This window comes from Balaenoptera acutorostrata, chromosome 10, assembly GCF_949987535.1.
Source record: "Balaenoptera acutorostrata chromosome 10, mBalAcu1.1, whole genome shotgun sequence".
NCBI classification, from domain to species: Eukaryota; Metazoa; Chordata; class Mammalia; order Artiodactyla; family Balaenopteridae; genus Balaenoptera; species Balaenoptera acutorostrata.
In genome coordinates this window covers 34933620-34948472 of record NC_080073.1, presented here as the reverse complement: position 1 = coordinate 34948472, position 14853 = coordinate 34933620, and the positions used below count along the sequence as shown (strand labels likewise).

Here is a 14853-nt window from a genome sequence, read left to right as displayed (position 1 = left end):
TGGGCAGCCTTCTGCATGGGCATAACATCCACTTTTATTCACTGGGCAGAGGGCATGGGTATTGAAGTGACACTGGGCTTGCAGAGGGGATTGCTTCGATTAGTGTCCTGCCAGCTTCTGATGAGACTTGGAGCAAAAAGGCACAACAGCACAACAGCAGGGCACCATGATTTAATAGCTTCAGATTTTAAAAAGCCCTAAAGAAGAAAAGGAAGAGAATAATAAATTCCGTGGGAACAGAGGTTGGTCTTGTTTATTCACTGAACTGTCCCCAGTGCCTAGGACAGTACCTGGCAAATAGTAATTTAAATCCTTGTTGAATGAGTTATACCAGCAGCTGCTTTCCATGGAGCACCACTGCCAAGTGTCCCAGTGTAGATGATCTCATTGGATCTTCACCCGAGCTCTGTACCGCGTAGTCTGGAGACAGAGGCGCCAGGAGGTAGCAGCTACTGCCTTTAGGTCACACACTCAGAAGAAGTGGCACAGTGAGGACTCAGAAACTGTCTAGGTTCCCCTTGTCCTGTTTCCTGAGCAGAAGTGAAGAAAATGTAGTTGAACCACTCAACCATCTTACTGTGAAACTGTATGGCCTCAGGCATAGCTCTTTGAAGGAGATTTTTCAGACAGAACTTTGGGTTTCCAAATCAAGAAAAGTTACTTTAGTTACCAGGCTCACTGTGAATATGTGAAGAACGTGGGCTGATCCCCACACATCCTGAAGCATTTACAGATAAGAAGCAGCTAATTTGGGACTATCTTTCTTATTAATCTTTAATTACTCATTACAGAAGTATCAGAAATTTGCATAATAAGAAGAGCTAGCTAATTACATTGTGAATCCTTTATCAGTCAGGATTTATTGTTCTGTTAACAAAACCAATCGATTGAAATAATCTCTGTAAATTCATTAAGATATACAAACAGTGTCAACTCAATAATGAAGAGAGGGTGATTAAGATAATTAAAAGTAGACATGCCAGTTATTATAGAACAGTTAAGGAAAAAACATTTTTTTTTACCCCAAATTGGCCCCTTATATAAAGAAACCCATTAGAGGGCCCATTAACCCTCACTGTACATCTGTTTGTTAGTTTTCAACATAAATGATCAGCTTCAAGACTATTTACATAATTATTTCGACAACTAGAAAGATACTCTGAACTTTTTCATTTGAAGCCTCTATAGTAAAATCATGAACTCTATTCCCTTAATGGGATCAAATATGTTTGAATTTATATTAAAAGCCTGAGGTCATAAAAGGAACCACTAATTAGCAGTAACTCTAATGTATTGATTGCTTTTAATATAGGCAACATATGTAAAAATTTTAAACAACTCAGAAATGTTTCCATTCCCTTTCCATTTGGCACATATTCTTCCAAATTTTTCTATATATATATGAACACATATTTTTCCCACAAAAATAGAATCCTATTTTACAGACTGTTCAGCAACTTGCTTCTATACTTGTATTGTATCAAGTGTATCTGAAGAACAGAGCATTCCATCCTCTATAGTTGGCATTAATTTTTTAACCAGTCCCCCTTTGCTGGACACTATGCTGTTACTAATCTCTTTTCTACTCAAGAGTGCTACAGTGAATGGACTCGTACATATATTTTTGCAGGATTGGGTGTGCTTCTGTTGAATAAACTCTAGAAGTGAAATTGTTGCACCGAAGGAGGGTCTGCACAGAGTTAGGTATTATCAGAATGTCCACTAAGCAGGGTACAATGTTTGCATACTTAGAAACTGTATTAGTCAGCTCCATCTGCCATAACTAAATACCACAGACTGAGTGGCTTAAGCAACAGAAATTTATTTTATCCCAGTTCTAGAGGCTGGAAAGTTCAAAGTCAAGGTCTGGCAGGACTTGGTTTCTGGTGAGAATTCTCTTCCTTGCTTGCACAAAGCCACTTTCTTGCTGTCTGCTCACGTGGCCTTTTCTCCCTGTGCTTACGCAGAAAGAAAGAGAAAGAGGGCAAGCTCTCTCACATCTCCTCTTATCAGGATACAATCCCATCACAAGAGCCCTACCTTCATGACCTCATCTAACCGTAATTACCTCCCAAAGGCCCCATCTCCAAATACCACCACAATGGGGGTTAAGGGCTTCAACATATAAATTAAGGGGAGGACACAAACATTCAATCCATAACAACAATATTTTGAGGGTCCTAAATAGTAGATTTGTAATTGACAAGTCTTCATTTACATTCCCTTGAATTGTCTCTTCCAACCCTAAGTGTGTTTCACCAGTTTTGCCTTGCCTAAATGTGGTGGTGGTTTTTTCCTCCATCTCCTTTTCCTATTTTCACAGTGGCAAAATTGCTGTAGTAATGTGATGTACATTTTTCCTCCATCTGTCTAAAATGGTCACTTGCCCCCATCTAGAGGGAGACCCCACTGCAGGCTCTTGTAAGTGCAGGGGGCTGGGATATTTGAAACTCCATTCAGAATGCCCTGCAAATCTGTTTGAATGCATTGTTCTAGTTGGCTGGATTCCATTTACGGGAGAGGACATTATCATTTCACCCTTCATTACACTGTCAGTTTTCTCTTGCTTGCTGGGTAGATGTTTGAGGAGACATTTCAGTGTTTTAGAGAGAAAGTAAAAAATACAATCTTTATTTTTAATGTTGGAAGCTCTTGTACATTGTAGGTTATTTGTTTGTACAAATCTAATTCATCGTTGCCATTTGATTTTCAGTGCCATAATGGGGAAGGGAGGAAATGAATTTAAATGGTGGAAAAGACTTTCCTTGCCCATTCTAGCCATTTTTGCATGTTTGTATTAACTTCATTGCTAAGTGCATCTTATAGTGTATTCTGAAAAGTGTCCAATCCATATCTTTCCAGAGAATAAACATGAAAAGATAATGTTAAAACTTGTTTTAGTTTTCCTGAGCAGGATATTGCAAAATCAATCTAAGACCAATGAACTAAATGATTGAATTATGAAAGAATAGTTGAAATATGAGAGTGATTTTGTGCAGTTGAAGTTAAAATTTAAGATCAGACCACTGGTGCATGAAGAGAGATGTCTCTGACAAGAGAAAAGCCATATTTTTCTGATTCACTTTGAAGTCTAACTCCAAGCCATGCATTAAATTAACAATATTATCATAAAAATGAGGGTGCTAATTCTGTTCCATGCTGAAGTTAGAAAAATGATTTTACAGAAGCCTAAGCCATGCATTAAATGAACACAGTATTAACTGGGCTGATATTGTTAAATCAATTTAAATGCCTCCTGTAGCCCGTGTTTGTGCAGAGTTGAATAGAGAAGAGCATCATTTGTTAGTTCAACCCAGAACTTTCTGGTGCCCTGGTTTTAATTTGCAGAATTTTCTTTAGAACCGTTTCTCCAGTGCTTTGCCTGCTGTGGATTTGCTTTTTAAAGTAATCGATTCCGTATTAAAAGTATGAGGATGGTATTTTCTTTCGGTGCTCATTTTTTCTGTACTGCTAATTACGTCCAGTCGTGTTTCAAATTACACAAGAAGCTTTTGTAATGCAAAAGATCCCTGGGATGCCTTGTGTTGGTGAAAATATTGTGGATTCATCTGCTTCATTACATAAACTCTACCCATTTTCATTCTAAAGGTTATTTAATCAAAAGTGCACCAATAAAACCATAAAAATATTTAATGGAGTTCCAGCAATTCTACATCAGATTCTTGCATTGTATGAGCATGCCAGTATTTTAATTCTATATATATATGTGTGTATATATATATATATTTTTTTTTGTGGAACTTAGGCTTCTCTAAAACGTATGCATTTACTTCCTTTACTTTTTGTTTATTACCTGTTTTACAAAGAGGCTAGAGATTCTTATCATATTAGTTTATTTATTTTTTTGTCTTTGTGTCAACTATTTTTTTTCTTCTCTTGGCTTTGTTTCTAATCTTTTCCATCAGTGATCTTCAGTTTTGCCTTTCATTTCTTTGTTCTGGTTATTTATTTATTCAACAAATACTATTGAGAGCTAAGAGTTAAGTACTGAGGCTGCTTTTGTAGATCAGGAAGACAGGTTGTCTTCCCGCATGGACTTTGAGGTTTTGTGTGTATGTGTGTGCTCTGGATGTGGATGCAACCAGGAAGCAGGTGCTCACGGTCGAGTGTGGACAGAGCAGTCTCAGAGAGGGTTGGGTCGGGGCGGGGAGGCTTAGAGAGCACAAAGCTGGAACATGCAGCCAACGGGGGGCTCAGTGATGGCTTCTTGGAAGAAGCGATGACGAAGTGAACACTTTAAGATAAGTAGGCATTAGCCAGGCATATGCAATGAGGTAGGGCAGGAAAAAGGAGAATAACAGTTGAGGAGGAAAGTGCTATTTTCAGGTTGTAGTAAGTTCTCTCCCACCCCCAGGAAGTACAGGCCTGGCTGGCTTGACCGAAAGGAGTTCAGTGACTGGACATAGTGGAGTGGGGGTGAATGTGGGAGGCAGAGAGAGTGGGTAGGTGGGGGTGATGGGGAAAAGAATGGTACTGGATTGAGAGGGGCGGTCCAGATCAAGCAAGTCTGGTCAGCCACGTAGAGGAACTGGTACATCCCCTGAAGGCAGTGGAAGACATGGAAGGAGTCTCTGCTGCAGGGTGACGTGTCCACATGTTCCCTAAAGTCTCTCCCTTCTTCATGAGGTCTTTCCTCATTATCCTTAAAGGCAACTGTTGATCTTCTTTTGTTAGGCCTGAAAGCTGCATTGCTTTCATTAATCATGTCCAGCTTCCATCGTTAAGGGGGGTTCAGAATCCCCAGTATCATCCAGAGCCCAGTCAGCTGTCCTTTGCTCTCCAGTCTCTGGGCTGAGATTTACATGAACCAACATGTGACACTGTTCTACACCAATGCCGAAGCTTGCATGAATCTTGGTGGGTGAGCCCAGCCCATTTGTTCTTTGTTTTTAGATTCTTCTCCCAAAAGTTCTGGCCATTCATTGAATGAAACTTGGCTTTCCTCATTAAAATTCCCATTGAGGATTTTGCTGTGTCTTTAAAATGCGAGATGTTGGGAGTACTTCCAGAGATTGGGCAAAAGGAAAGAAAAGGCAGATGGTGATGTATTCTTTGCTGTCGGAGCCTAGAGTTTGGTGGTTGGCCTGAATAGCATGGGTTTCTCTTGAGGCTTTTTTTTTTTTTTTGGATGGACCATGGCAACATCACAAATAAGCACTTTTTTGTCATGAAAAGGAAAAGCAAACATTATTGAGCACATTCTTTTACTAATAAAAGTAAGAAAAAGTGGTCCATGATCACTCCACAGTGATGATCATGTGCAAATTTAGCCAGTGTTTGATATCCCTGACACATGGCAGGTGCTTAGTTAATATTCAGGGAGCAAATGAACAAAGGGTTTCATGGCAGATACCTTCCCGGCTGGTATTTGGCAGTAGGCTGGCAGCTCTGTCTTGGCTCCCTGTCTGCCAAAGACCCAGGTGATTGGGAGGGTTCAGAGTGTGGCCTGGGGTGGGGCAGTGTACAGCCACACAATGTGGTCGTTTCTGTCTCAGGTATTTAGAAAGTCACATGTGCCTATTGAAGCAGCGCTTCTCTCCAACGAATGCAGTCTGTGCTCTCTGCAGAGGTCAGGGGTACGTGAGCCCTGTTCCCAAGAGTAAGTCATGGCCATCGCCCCAACACCCCCTTCCTACTTAGCAAGTACCAGCTGTCAGTCTTTCTGTGTAGCACACAGCACACTCACATAAATATTTTCTTTCATGTGCTCATACACCCAGACACTTTCTTACATGCGGCTTCTCTGTTGACTCTTTACTGAACCATCTCATTTCATCCTCATGGTGAGTTCGTTAGAAAGATGCAGTTACAATCCCCATCCCCCCAATACGAACACTGACACCAAAGAGTGGAGATGCTTTGGCCAAGGTCACCCAGCTAGTGTGTGTCTGAGCCCAGATTTGAACCCACCCTGTTTGCCGCAGTTGCTTTAGCTCTACTGCTCTACCCTTGTGTGAATCAGAGGAGAAGAGCCAACCAGCCAGGAGAAAGGAAGAAGAAAACTGACAGTGACTGAGGCCCTGAGTCTATGTGGTAGATTCTAAGCTCTTTAAAGGGTGAAAGTTCTTTGTCCATCTCCTCACCACATGTTTAGTGGGCTGGCTAGACCATCTCTAGGGCTGCCTGGGCTCTCTCCTATCCTGCTAAGATACTCCTCTCATTTCCCAGAAACTTGCAGGAAGGACTAAAATGTTTGGGGAGAGTAGGGGGTGGTTGAGTGCCTCCCTGGGGTTCACTCTTGGTAGTGGGAGGGAGCAAAAACAAATGGCAGAAGAACATTGCATCTGGCTAATGATGATGTGCATTGCATCCTTTTCTATTAGACCATTGATATCTGATTGTTTAAGTAGGGATGAAGGAGAGCTGAAGGAGGCCATTGTATCTTAGGACTAGAGGTGACCAGATCTTCAGTTGTAAATTGACTTGGCCATCTCACATTGTTTCACAAAGTGGAAATCTAGGGGCCATCCATTAAAATGCAGAAATGGAAAGGTTTCCAAAAGGAGAACTGCTGGGAGCCTGGGAGCAGTTCTACATGCAGGGCACCCTTGGTGTCCCCCTCTGGAGGAATGCTGGGTAGCGTGGTGAGCATACACAGCCCATGGGCCTCTTTGGCACAGCTGCTTGGTGTGCACCATTCCCTCACACAGACGGCTGAGCCCCATTCCCTTTGGTGATACAGTCCAGATTGCTCAGCATAGTTTTGTCCTGATGCAGTCAAGGGAAATTAGTTAACTGCAAGCTTGGATGATGCCACTAACAAGCTGGCGGGGGTTCAGAAGAGCAGATTCCTCCACTGTGGCCAGGGCTTGCACAGTGACGGCGAGCATGGTTTTGATTACTGCACATGTTCCTCCCTGATGAGGGCAAGAACTTCTTGGTCTTCTTTACTTGTAAGCCCCTCTCTGGTCCCCCACATATACAGGCCTTTACATAACAAAGCAGTTTCAGGTATTTTGCCTCATTGGATCCTCACAGGGGCCCATGGAGGGTAAACAGAAGATGAATTAGCACCTTATGCATAAGACCTGGGATCAGAGAGGTTTAGTGACTTCCCCAAGGTCACACACTGAGTGTATGGCAGGGGCGGGACTTGGACCCAAGTGTCCTGACTCCTACCTCAGAGTATAGAACCCCAGGAATCAACATTGTGAATGTGTATCAGGTAGAATGTAGATAAAGTTTTAAAATTTACCTGGAAAATGGAGTTGGAAAGTTTTGGGCTGCAAGTTACAGAACAATTGAATAAAAGTTGCTTCAGTATATAGGTGTTTCATAATCTCATGGAAGAAGCCTCAAGGAGGGCAGCTGCAGTTTGGTACAGTGGTTCAACAGTGTCATCAAGACCCCACATTGGCTCTATCTTCCTGCTCTGTCTTCCTTGAGGCTTGCTCTCCATTCTTAACCTTGTCAACCTTTGCAACCTCATGGTTGCAAAATGGCTGCTGCAGCTCCACAATAGCATCTCAAGAGGGAAGGAAGGCAGTGGATGTAGAAGTGTTTTCCTTTAATGGCAAGAAAAAAAATTTCATTGAAACTGCCCAGAAAACTACTCCTTATGTTTCATTGGCTGGGAATGGATTACTTGACCACCCGCAGCTGCAAGATATGCTATGAAAGCCTGTATCCAACAGAGCGGGACCAAATAGCTGTGATTGCCTAAGACTGATTATGCTTCAGGAATGAAAGGAATTAAGCTTTAGGAATCGGCATATTATCACCCTGAACCAAATCAGTCAGTGAGGGAGGTGGAGGAGGGGAAAAAATGGCTGGGTTTTTTTTGTTTTTTGTTTCCCCCAGCAACTTCCAGTGTCAGTTTTATATGCACTGAGAGTTTTGTTTATTTTATTTTATTTTGGCCACACTGTGCGGCTTGCAGGATCTTAGTTCCCCAACCAGGGTTTGAACCCAGGCCCTCAGCAGTGAAAGTGCGGAGTCCTAACCACTGGACTGCCAGGGAATTCCCTGGACTGAGAATTTTGGAGAAGCATTTCTTCAGGTTAGACTGTGCAGTTGCTTCCTGGATCCTGAGATGACATTCCATTTGTCGACAGCTGATTTCAGAATTGCAGAAATCTATTTTTTCTCCATGCCTCATCTCAGCTCTAAGTCCACTGAGCTATAATTTTTCTGATGGTTTTATGTGACTAAAAACAAAGATGAAAGAGGGAGGAAAAGTCAGATTGATAGGAAACATAGGCTTAGGGGCCAGAGAGGAGAAATTGGGGGCTCTGAGGTCGTGGGGTCAGTGGTTGGGAGGTCAAACTGCTTGGGTTTGAATATGGACTCCACCCCATGTACTCCTCAGTGACTTTGGGCAAGTTGATCATCCTTACTCGGCCTCTGTTTTCCCATCTGTAAAGGGGGAGTGATTGGAAGTACTTAACTACCTGAGGTTGAGGTATCCTGTGAATGAAGTCTGGCCTGTGTCTAGATAAAGGAAATGCTCACTAACAGTTAGTTGCAAATATTAGTGTCATCACTACCCGTACTTGCTATTAAACATCTTGGTAGGTGAAACCTGATACATCTTAGTCACTGTTGCAGCAGCTGCCAGTCTGGTCCTGTGCAGTCTGTCCCTGCAGTGTGTCTAGAGTAGTTGTCCCAAGCTGATCTCTTTATTTCACCCACTCCCCTGCCCACAGCCTATGGTTCTCACTGCCTCTAGGCTTAAAGTCCAAACTTCTTAGCCAGACTTTGCTCGCAGGCTGGCCCTGTGAGAGATGGTTTTGGTCCCTTCCCTCTGGAGCTCTGGGCTGGGCCTTTGGTCCCTAAAGTGGAAATGCCATGATACTGTCATTGAACAAATTGTTCCCCAGTACCTACTCTGGGTCCAGACCTGTGCTTGTCACAGGGAGTACACTGAGGAACCAGACATAGACCCTACTGATATGGTCCCACATTGTGATGAAGGATCCAGGCACCAGGCAATTAAAATTTTGGAATAGATAGGAGCGGAGCCTCTCTTGCAACAGAGGCAGCTTCCCAGAGGAGGCAGGAGTGAGGTGGCCCAGAGGATGAACAGGCATCAGCTGGGAGATGCCAAAGGAGGGCTTGAGGCAGAAGGCCCAGTTGTGGAAGGCCTGAATGAAAAGATGGGTCATCTCAGAGGACAGAAAGGGAATTAGGGCTGGCTGGTGCCGAGTTTATGGGGAGGGCTAATGAGTGAAGACGCTAGAAAGGTCAACAGGGCCGAGTGGCCAGAGCCCTGCCAAGCCCTGGGAAGGTTCCTCTGCAGAGCAGTGGGGAGCTCTGAATGGCATTGACAAGAGGGGGCATGATTAGATTTGTGTTTGGGAATGTCCCAACCTAGCTACAGTGCAGAGAACCATGCTTGATGAGAGAAATTAAAATAAGACCATTCAAATTTTCTCTTCCTAGCTGTGTGCTTTGGACAAAAACAAGCTTTCATAATCTGGGTATTCTGGAATCAAAAATGATGGGAAGGCTGGCATTGACCTGTGTGGACAGTGGTGTCACTGGGCATGTGCAGTGCTCTGACCAACACCTGCAAAGCCTCTTATAGGGGAACATCCAGGCCCCTCCTTTCCAACATTCTGTACTCACTCACATGTGACCCGCACATGGGTTCCGTAGCTCCATGAAACCAAAGGCAGAGCTGGAGCCCTATCCGCCCAAGTTTGGAGTGCTCTTTATTTATTTATTTTGCCTCACCATGCGGCTTATGGGATCTTAGTTCCCTGACCTGGGATCGAACCTGTGCTCCCTGCAGTGGAAGCACAGAGTCCTAACCACTGGACCTCCAGGGAATTCTGTGGAATGCTCTTTAGATCTCAGCTGGACCATGCACTGTTAACCATGCCCCGGGAGCCCCTATGTTTGGAGTCACCCCTGAAGGACTATCAGTTAACTGTGTACACCCTGAACACTGCCATCTACCAATATGTGCTCTACACGTTTCCCCCTCAAACAAGAAATGAATAAAGTATGTCTTTGCACTTAAGCACAATTTTTTTGTAGGGGCACTGATTGAGAAAGTCACCTTATGTAAATGAAATGAGCCTGTAATCGTGCTGCTTTTTTGTTTGTGTGTGTGTGTATCCTTAAATTATTGTGTACCCTTTAAATGCTTAATTAAGTGTTTCCTCTTGGCTGTTTTTCCCTTTTCAGTATAACGAGGAGCTTCACTACGTGGAACCTTGCCTGAATGGAACGTTGGTGCAAGCTGACAGGACAAACAAGGAGGTAGGGCCTGCCGCTGGACGGGTGCATCAGGGGTCGTGGCACACCCATCTCCCTCACAGTGATCAATTACAGTCATTCTGTCCTAGTATTTAGAAACTCACCAAATGTACTGCCCTTTCATTTAGGGCCTTGGAACCCCAGTGTGTAGAACATTTATGAAGAGGCCCAAATAAAATCATGAAAGTAAAATACTTATATTGAGTTCAGATGCTCGCTAGTTCTGAAACAATCACATTGATTTTCTTTTTCTTTGCTCTAAGCACATCCTGTGTTGTGCTTTTCACCCATATTGACACCATTGAAAGAATATGGCTCTTGCCGTAATTTCAAAGAAAGTTGAACCCACTTGTTATATCTCTTCTTGCACTTAATAAAATTGATTAAATAACTGTTGGGGTAGATATTGGGGTAACTTGACTCCTGGATTAGAAGGTAAGCTTTACAAGGATAGGGACAGTGTCACTCTCTGCTGTATCCTTAATGCTCCGAGCATTGCCTGCTTCATAAATATATTGCCTGGAACAAAAGGAAGATATGTTAATGGAGGAACTTAGGAAATGGGATACAAGTTTCCTTTCCAGTTGGAGCATTCTTGGAAAATTTGCACAGTGGATTTCTATAAAATTCTGTTTTCCTTTGGCCACCCTTAAATCTGTCAGTACAACCATCACAGTCACCACCAATCACCCCTACAGGGCCAAATGACAGTTTAGGTTGAAAGTGTAGCTGTGGCTGCGACAATGTCACACGTCCTGGGACTCATAGCTATCATTACTCACATTGTTTTGTTGTACCTGCCATGTGGGTACAATAAAATAATGCTCCTCCCGTGGAGAGCAGATCCCCATGAGGTGACTGAGGACAATGGCCAAGGTAGCTCTCTGTGATGTACTGTGCATGTGCTGGGAAGAACCTCTGGCCCAAATGGGCAGGGAGTGCCATTGGTGCTATCCTAGATGCAGGTGGTAGACGTTTGGGCACCTCTGAGGGAGTGAACAATAGAGGATTGGGAGAAATGCACTAGAACTGGAACACGGAGTGAGAAGGACAAATTATACCAGAGTTAATGTCCAAACTTCAATCTGAGGGGGAAGCACCACTATAATCAGCTTTGCTTTTAGGAGAGAGAAACAAGTACATTATAGTTCAAAGAACAAGTGTATCCAGGGAATATTTGTTCATGGTCATTTTTTCGGCCAAGGTAGGAAGAAAATAACAAACTTACAGCCAGATTTCTCTAGAGACTTTCTCTTTGTTTGGCCATTGCCTGGCTCTAGAGTTCACCCCCTTCCCAATTTTGTAGCATTGGAATATCTCCCAGAACCTTAAATAGGTGTCCACTGATGGTGCTTACAACATTAAATAGATAAGATGCTTAAAATGCTTCCTTCAGGTGGCTTCCCCAATGAACAAGGGCAGTGTGATATTTGGAGATATGAAGTCTAATGAATGAAAAAATTGTTAGAGAAAGTGAGCTAAGAATTTATTTAAAATCTCCTTTGAACTTATGAATGTTGAAGATTGAAGTCATTTGTATTAAAACTAATCCAGACTTTTTATTCTGCCAGTATGGAGTAGCCATATTTTAATCAGATCCCTCCCCTTACAACTGAAAAATCCTGGACGTAACCCCACAAACGAGTATAGGAAGACCTGCAAGGTAGAAAGAAGGGGAACTGCCTAGACTTAAAGACATGGAGGTGAGTTCCCTGGGTTTTTTATTGATTCCCATAGAATCAATATCTGTTTTATAATAGAATCTGTTCCCAAATAGAGCACTCCAGAAGCTTCCCACCTGGGCCAACAACAGGCATAGACAAAACCAAACAAACAGAAAAACAAACTTCCAAGAAAAGCCTGTTTCCTTTAGTCAAAGGACCAGGGAAAGAATGGCCTAACAATAAAATCCTTTTGTGACAGTACCTTTCCTATTCCAGCCAAACACCAATGGAGCAACCAATAGACCAGCTGTCCACAGTTTCAGCAGGGCTAAACAGGAAGTTGATCTTCCACCCCACCCACAACCACTTGGCCCTTGTGCCACACCTCAACAGAGAGATTGACTGCCAAGAAAACTGATTAAATAGGACCCAGAGTCTCACTGTATATAATCCAAAATGCCCAGAATGCAATTAAAAATTCCTTGTCATCCCAAGAACAAGAAAAGTCACAACATAAATGTAAAAGATAATCAACAGACGCCAATATTGACAGGAATCAGATGTTGAAATTAAAATTAAATTTAAAATTAAATTAAAAAAATTTTTTAAAAATTAAATTGTTTCAAAAGCAATTAAGAATTCTCTTTTTCATTTATTTTTCAAATAAATGAAAAAATATAAAATCTCGGTAAACAAATAGAAGTTATAAAAAAGAGCCAAGTGGAAATTATAGAACTGAAAAATACAGTCACCAAAATAAAAAGCTCACTGGATCAGCTCAGTTGTAGAGTGGAGATGACAGCAGATAGAATTAGTAAACTTCAGGACAGATCAATAGAAATTATCCAGGCTGAGCAACAGAGAGAAAATAGATTGGAACAAAATGAATAGAGTCTCAGGGACATGTGGGACAGCAAAAGGGCTAGCTAGCATTCATGTCATAAAAGTCTCAGGAGATGAGAGAGTGGGACTGGATAGATATTTGAAGATATATTGGCTGAAAACCTCCCCAAATTAGTGAAAGGCATAAACATGCATGTTCAAGAGGCTGAGTGAATTCCAAATAGGATAAATCCAAGTAAATCCATGGGAAGACATTATAATTAAATATAATTACACAAGGAAAAAAAAGTGATATCCACCAGAGAGAAATGACATATTATTTAAATTACCAATTTGAATAACAGCAGATTTCTCATATGAAACAATGGAGACCAGAAGGAAGTGGTGTTGCATTTTTCAAGTACTGAAAGAAATGAACTGTCAACCTAGGATTCTATATTCAGTGAAAATACTCTTCATGAATGAAGGAGAAATAAAGACATGCTCAGAAGGAAAACTATGAGAATTTGTTGCCAGCAAACCTACCCTTAAAGAATGGTTAGAGAATTTCTCCAAACAGAAGGGAAATAACAGAAAAAGGCTTGAAACTTCAGAAAGGAAAGAATATAGGGACTTCCCTGGTGGTCCAGCGGTTAAGACTCCACCCTCCCAGTGCCGGGGGCCCGGGTTCTATCCCTGGTCAGGGAACTAGATACGGCGTGTGCATGCCGCAACTAAGAGCCCGCACATGGCAACGAATATCCCATGTGCTGCAACTAAGACCCGGTGCAGCCAAATAAATTTAAAAAAAAAATTAAAAAAAAAAAGGAGGGCTTCCCTGGTGGCGCAGTGGTTGAGAATCTGCCTGCCAATGCAGGGCACACGGGTTCGAGCCCTGGGCTGGGAAGATCCCACATGCCGCGGAGCAACTAGGCCCGTGAGCCACAGCTGCTGAGCCTGCGCGTCTGGAGCCCGTGCTCCGCAACAAGAGAGGCCGCGATAGTGAAAGGCCCGTGCACCGCAATGAAGAGTGGCCCCCACTTGCCACAACTAGAGAAAGCCCTCGCACAGAAAAGAAGACCCAACACAGCTAAAAATAAATAAATAAAAAATTTTTTTAAAAAAAGGAAAGAATATAGAAATGGTTAAATATAGAAGTAAGTATGATATAGTATCTTAATTCTCAGGAGATTTTTTAAAAATTTTATTGAAGTATAGCTGATTTACAACGTTGTGTTAATTTCTGCTGTACAGCAAAGCGACTCATTTATACATATCAATATATTCTTTTTCATTTTCTTTTTCTTTTTCATACTCTTTTCCACTATGGTTTATCACAGGATATTAAATTATAGTTCCTTGTGCTGTACAGTAGGACCTTGCTGTTTATCCGTCCTATATATCATAGTTTGCATCTACTAATCCCAAATTCCCCATCCTTCCCTCTCCCATACCTCCCCCCTTTGGTAACCACAAGTGTGTTCTCTATGTCTGTGAGCCTGTTTTTGTTTCATAGATAAGTTCATTTGTGTCGTATTTTAGATTTCACATATAAGTGGTACCATATGCTATTTGTCTTTCTCTTTCTGACTTACTTCACTTATTATGATAATCTCTAGGTCCATCCATGTTGCTGCAAATGCCATTATTTCATTCTTTTTAATGGCTGAGTAATATTCCACTGTGTGTGTGTGTGTGTGTGTGTGTGTGTGTGTGTGTACCACATATATACCACATCTTTTTGTTTTGAATTTTATTTTATGCTATTTTTTAATACAGCAGTTTCTTATTAGTTATCTATTTTATACATATTAGTGTATATATGTCAATCCCAATCTCCCAATTCATACCACCACCACCACCACCACCCCCTGCTTTCCCCGTTTGGTATCCATATGTTTGTTCTCTACATCTGTGTCTCTATTTCTGCCTTGCAAACCAGTTCATCTGTACCATTTTTCTAGATTCCACATATATGTGTTAATATATGATATTTGTTCTTCTCTTTCTGACTTACTTCATTCTGTGTGACAGACTCTAGGTCTATCCACGTCTCTGCAAGTGACCCAATTTCATTCCTTTTTATGGCTGGGTAATATTCCATTGTATATATGTACCACATCTTCTTTATCCATTTATCTGT

At 42.0% G+C, this 14853-nt stretch overlaps 1 protein-coding gene across 1 annotated transcript in view; it reads left to right on the top strand.

Annotated features, from left to right (window-relative positions):
- The window catches only part of CACNA2D3 (calcium voltage-gated channel auxiliary subunit alpha2delta 3), a 774181-nt gene that overhangs the window by 358616 nt on the left and 400712 nt on the right, over window positions 1-14853 (top strand). Inside the window, exon 9 of the mRNA XM_057555140.1 lies at window positions 10153-10227. Within this exon, the coding sequence (XP_057411123.1) occupies window positions 10153-10227 (75 nt within the window). The remainder of the gene's footprint in view (window positions 1-10152; window positions 10228-14853) is intronic.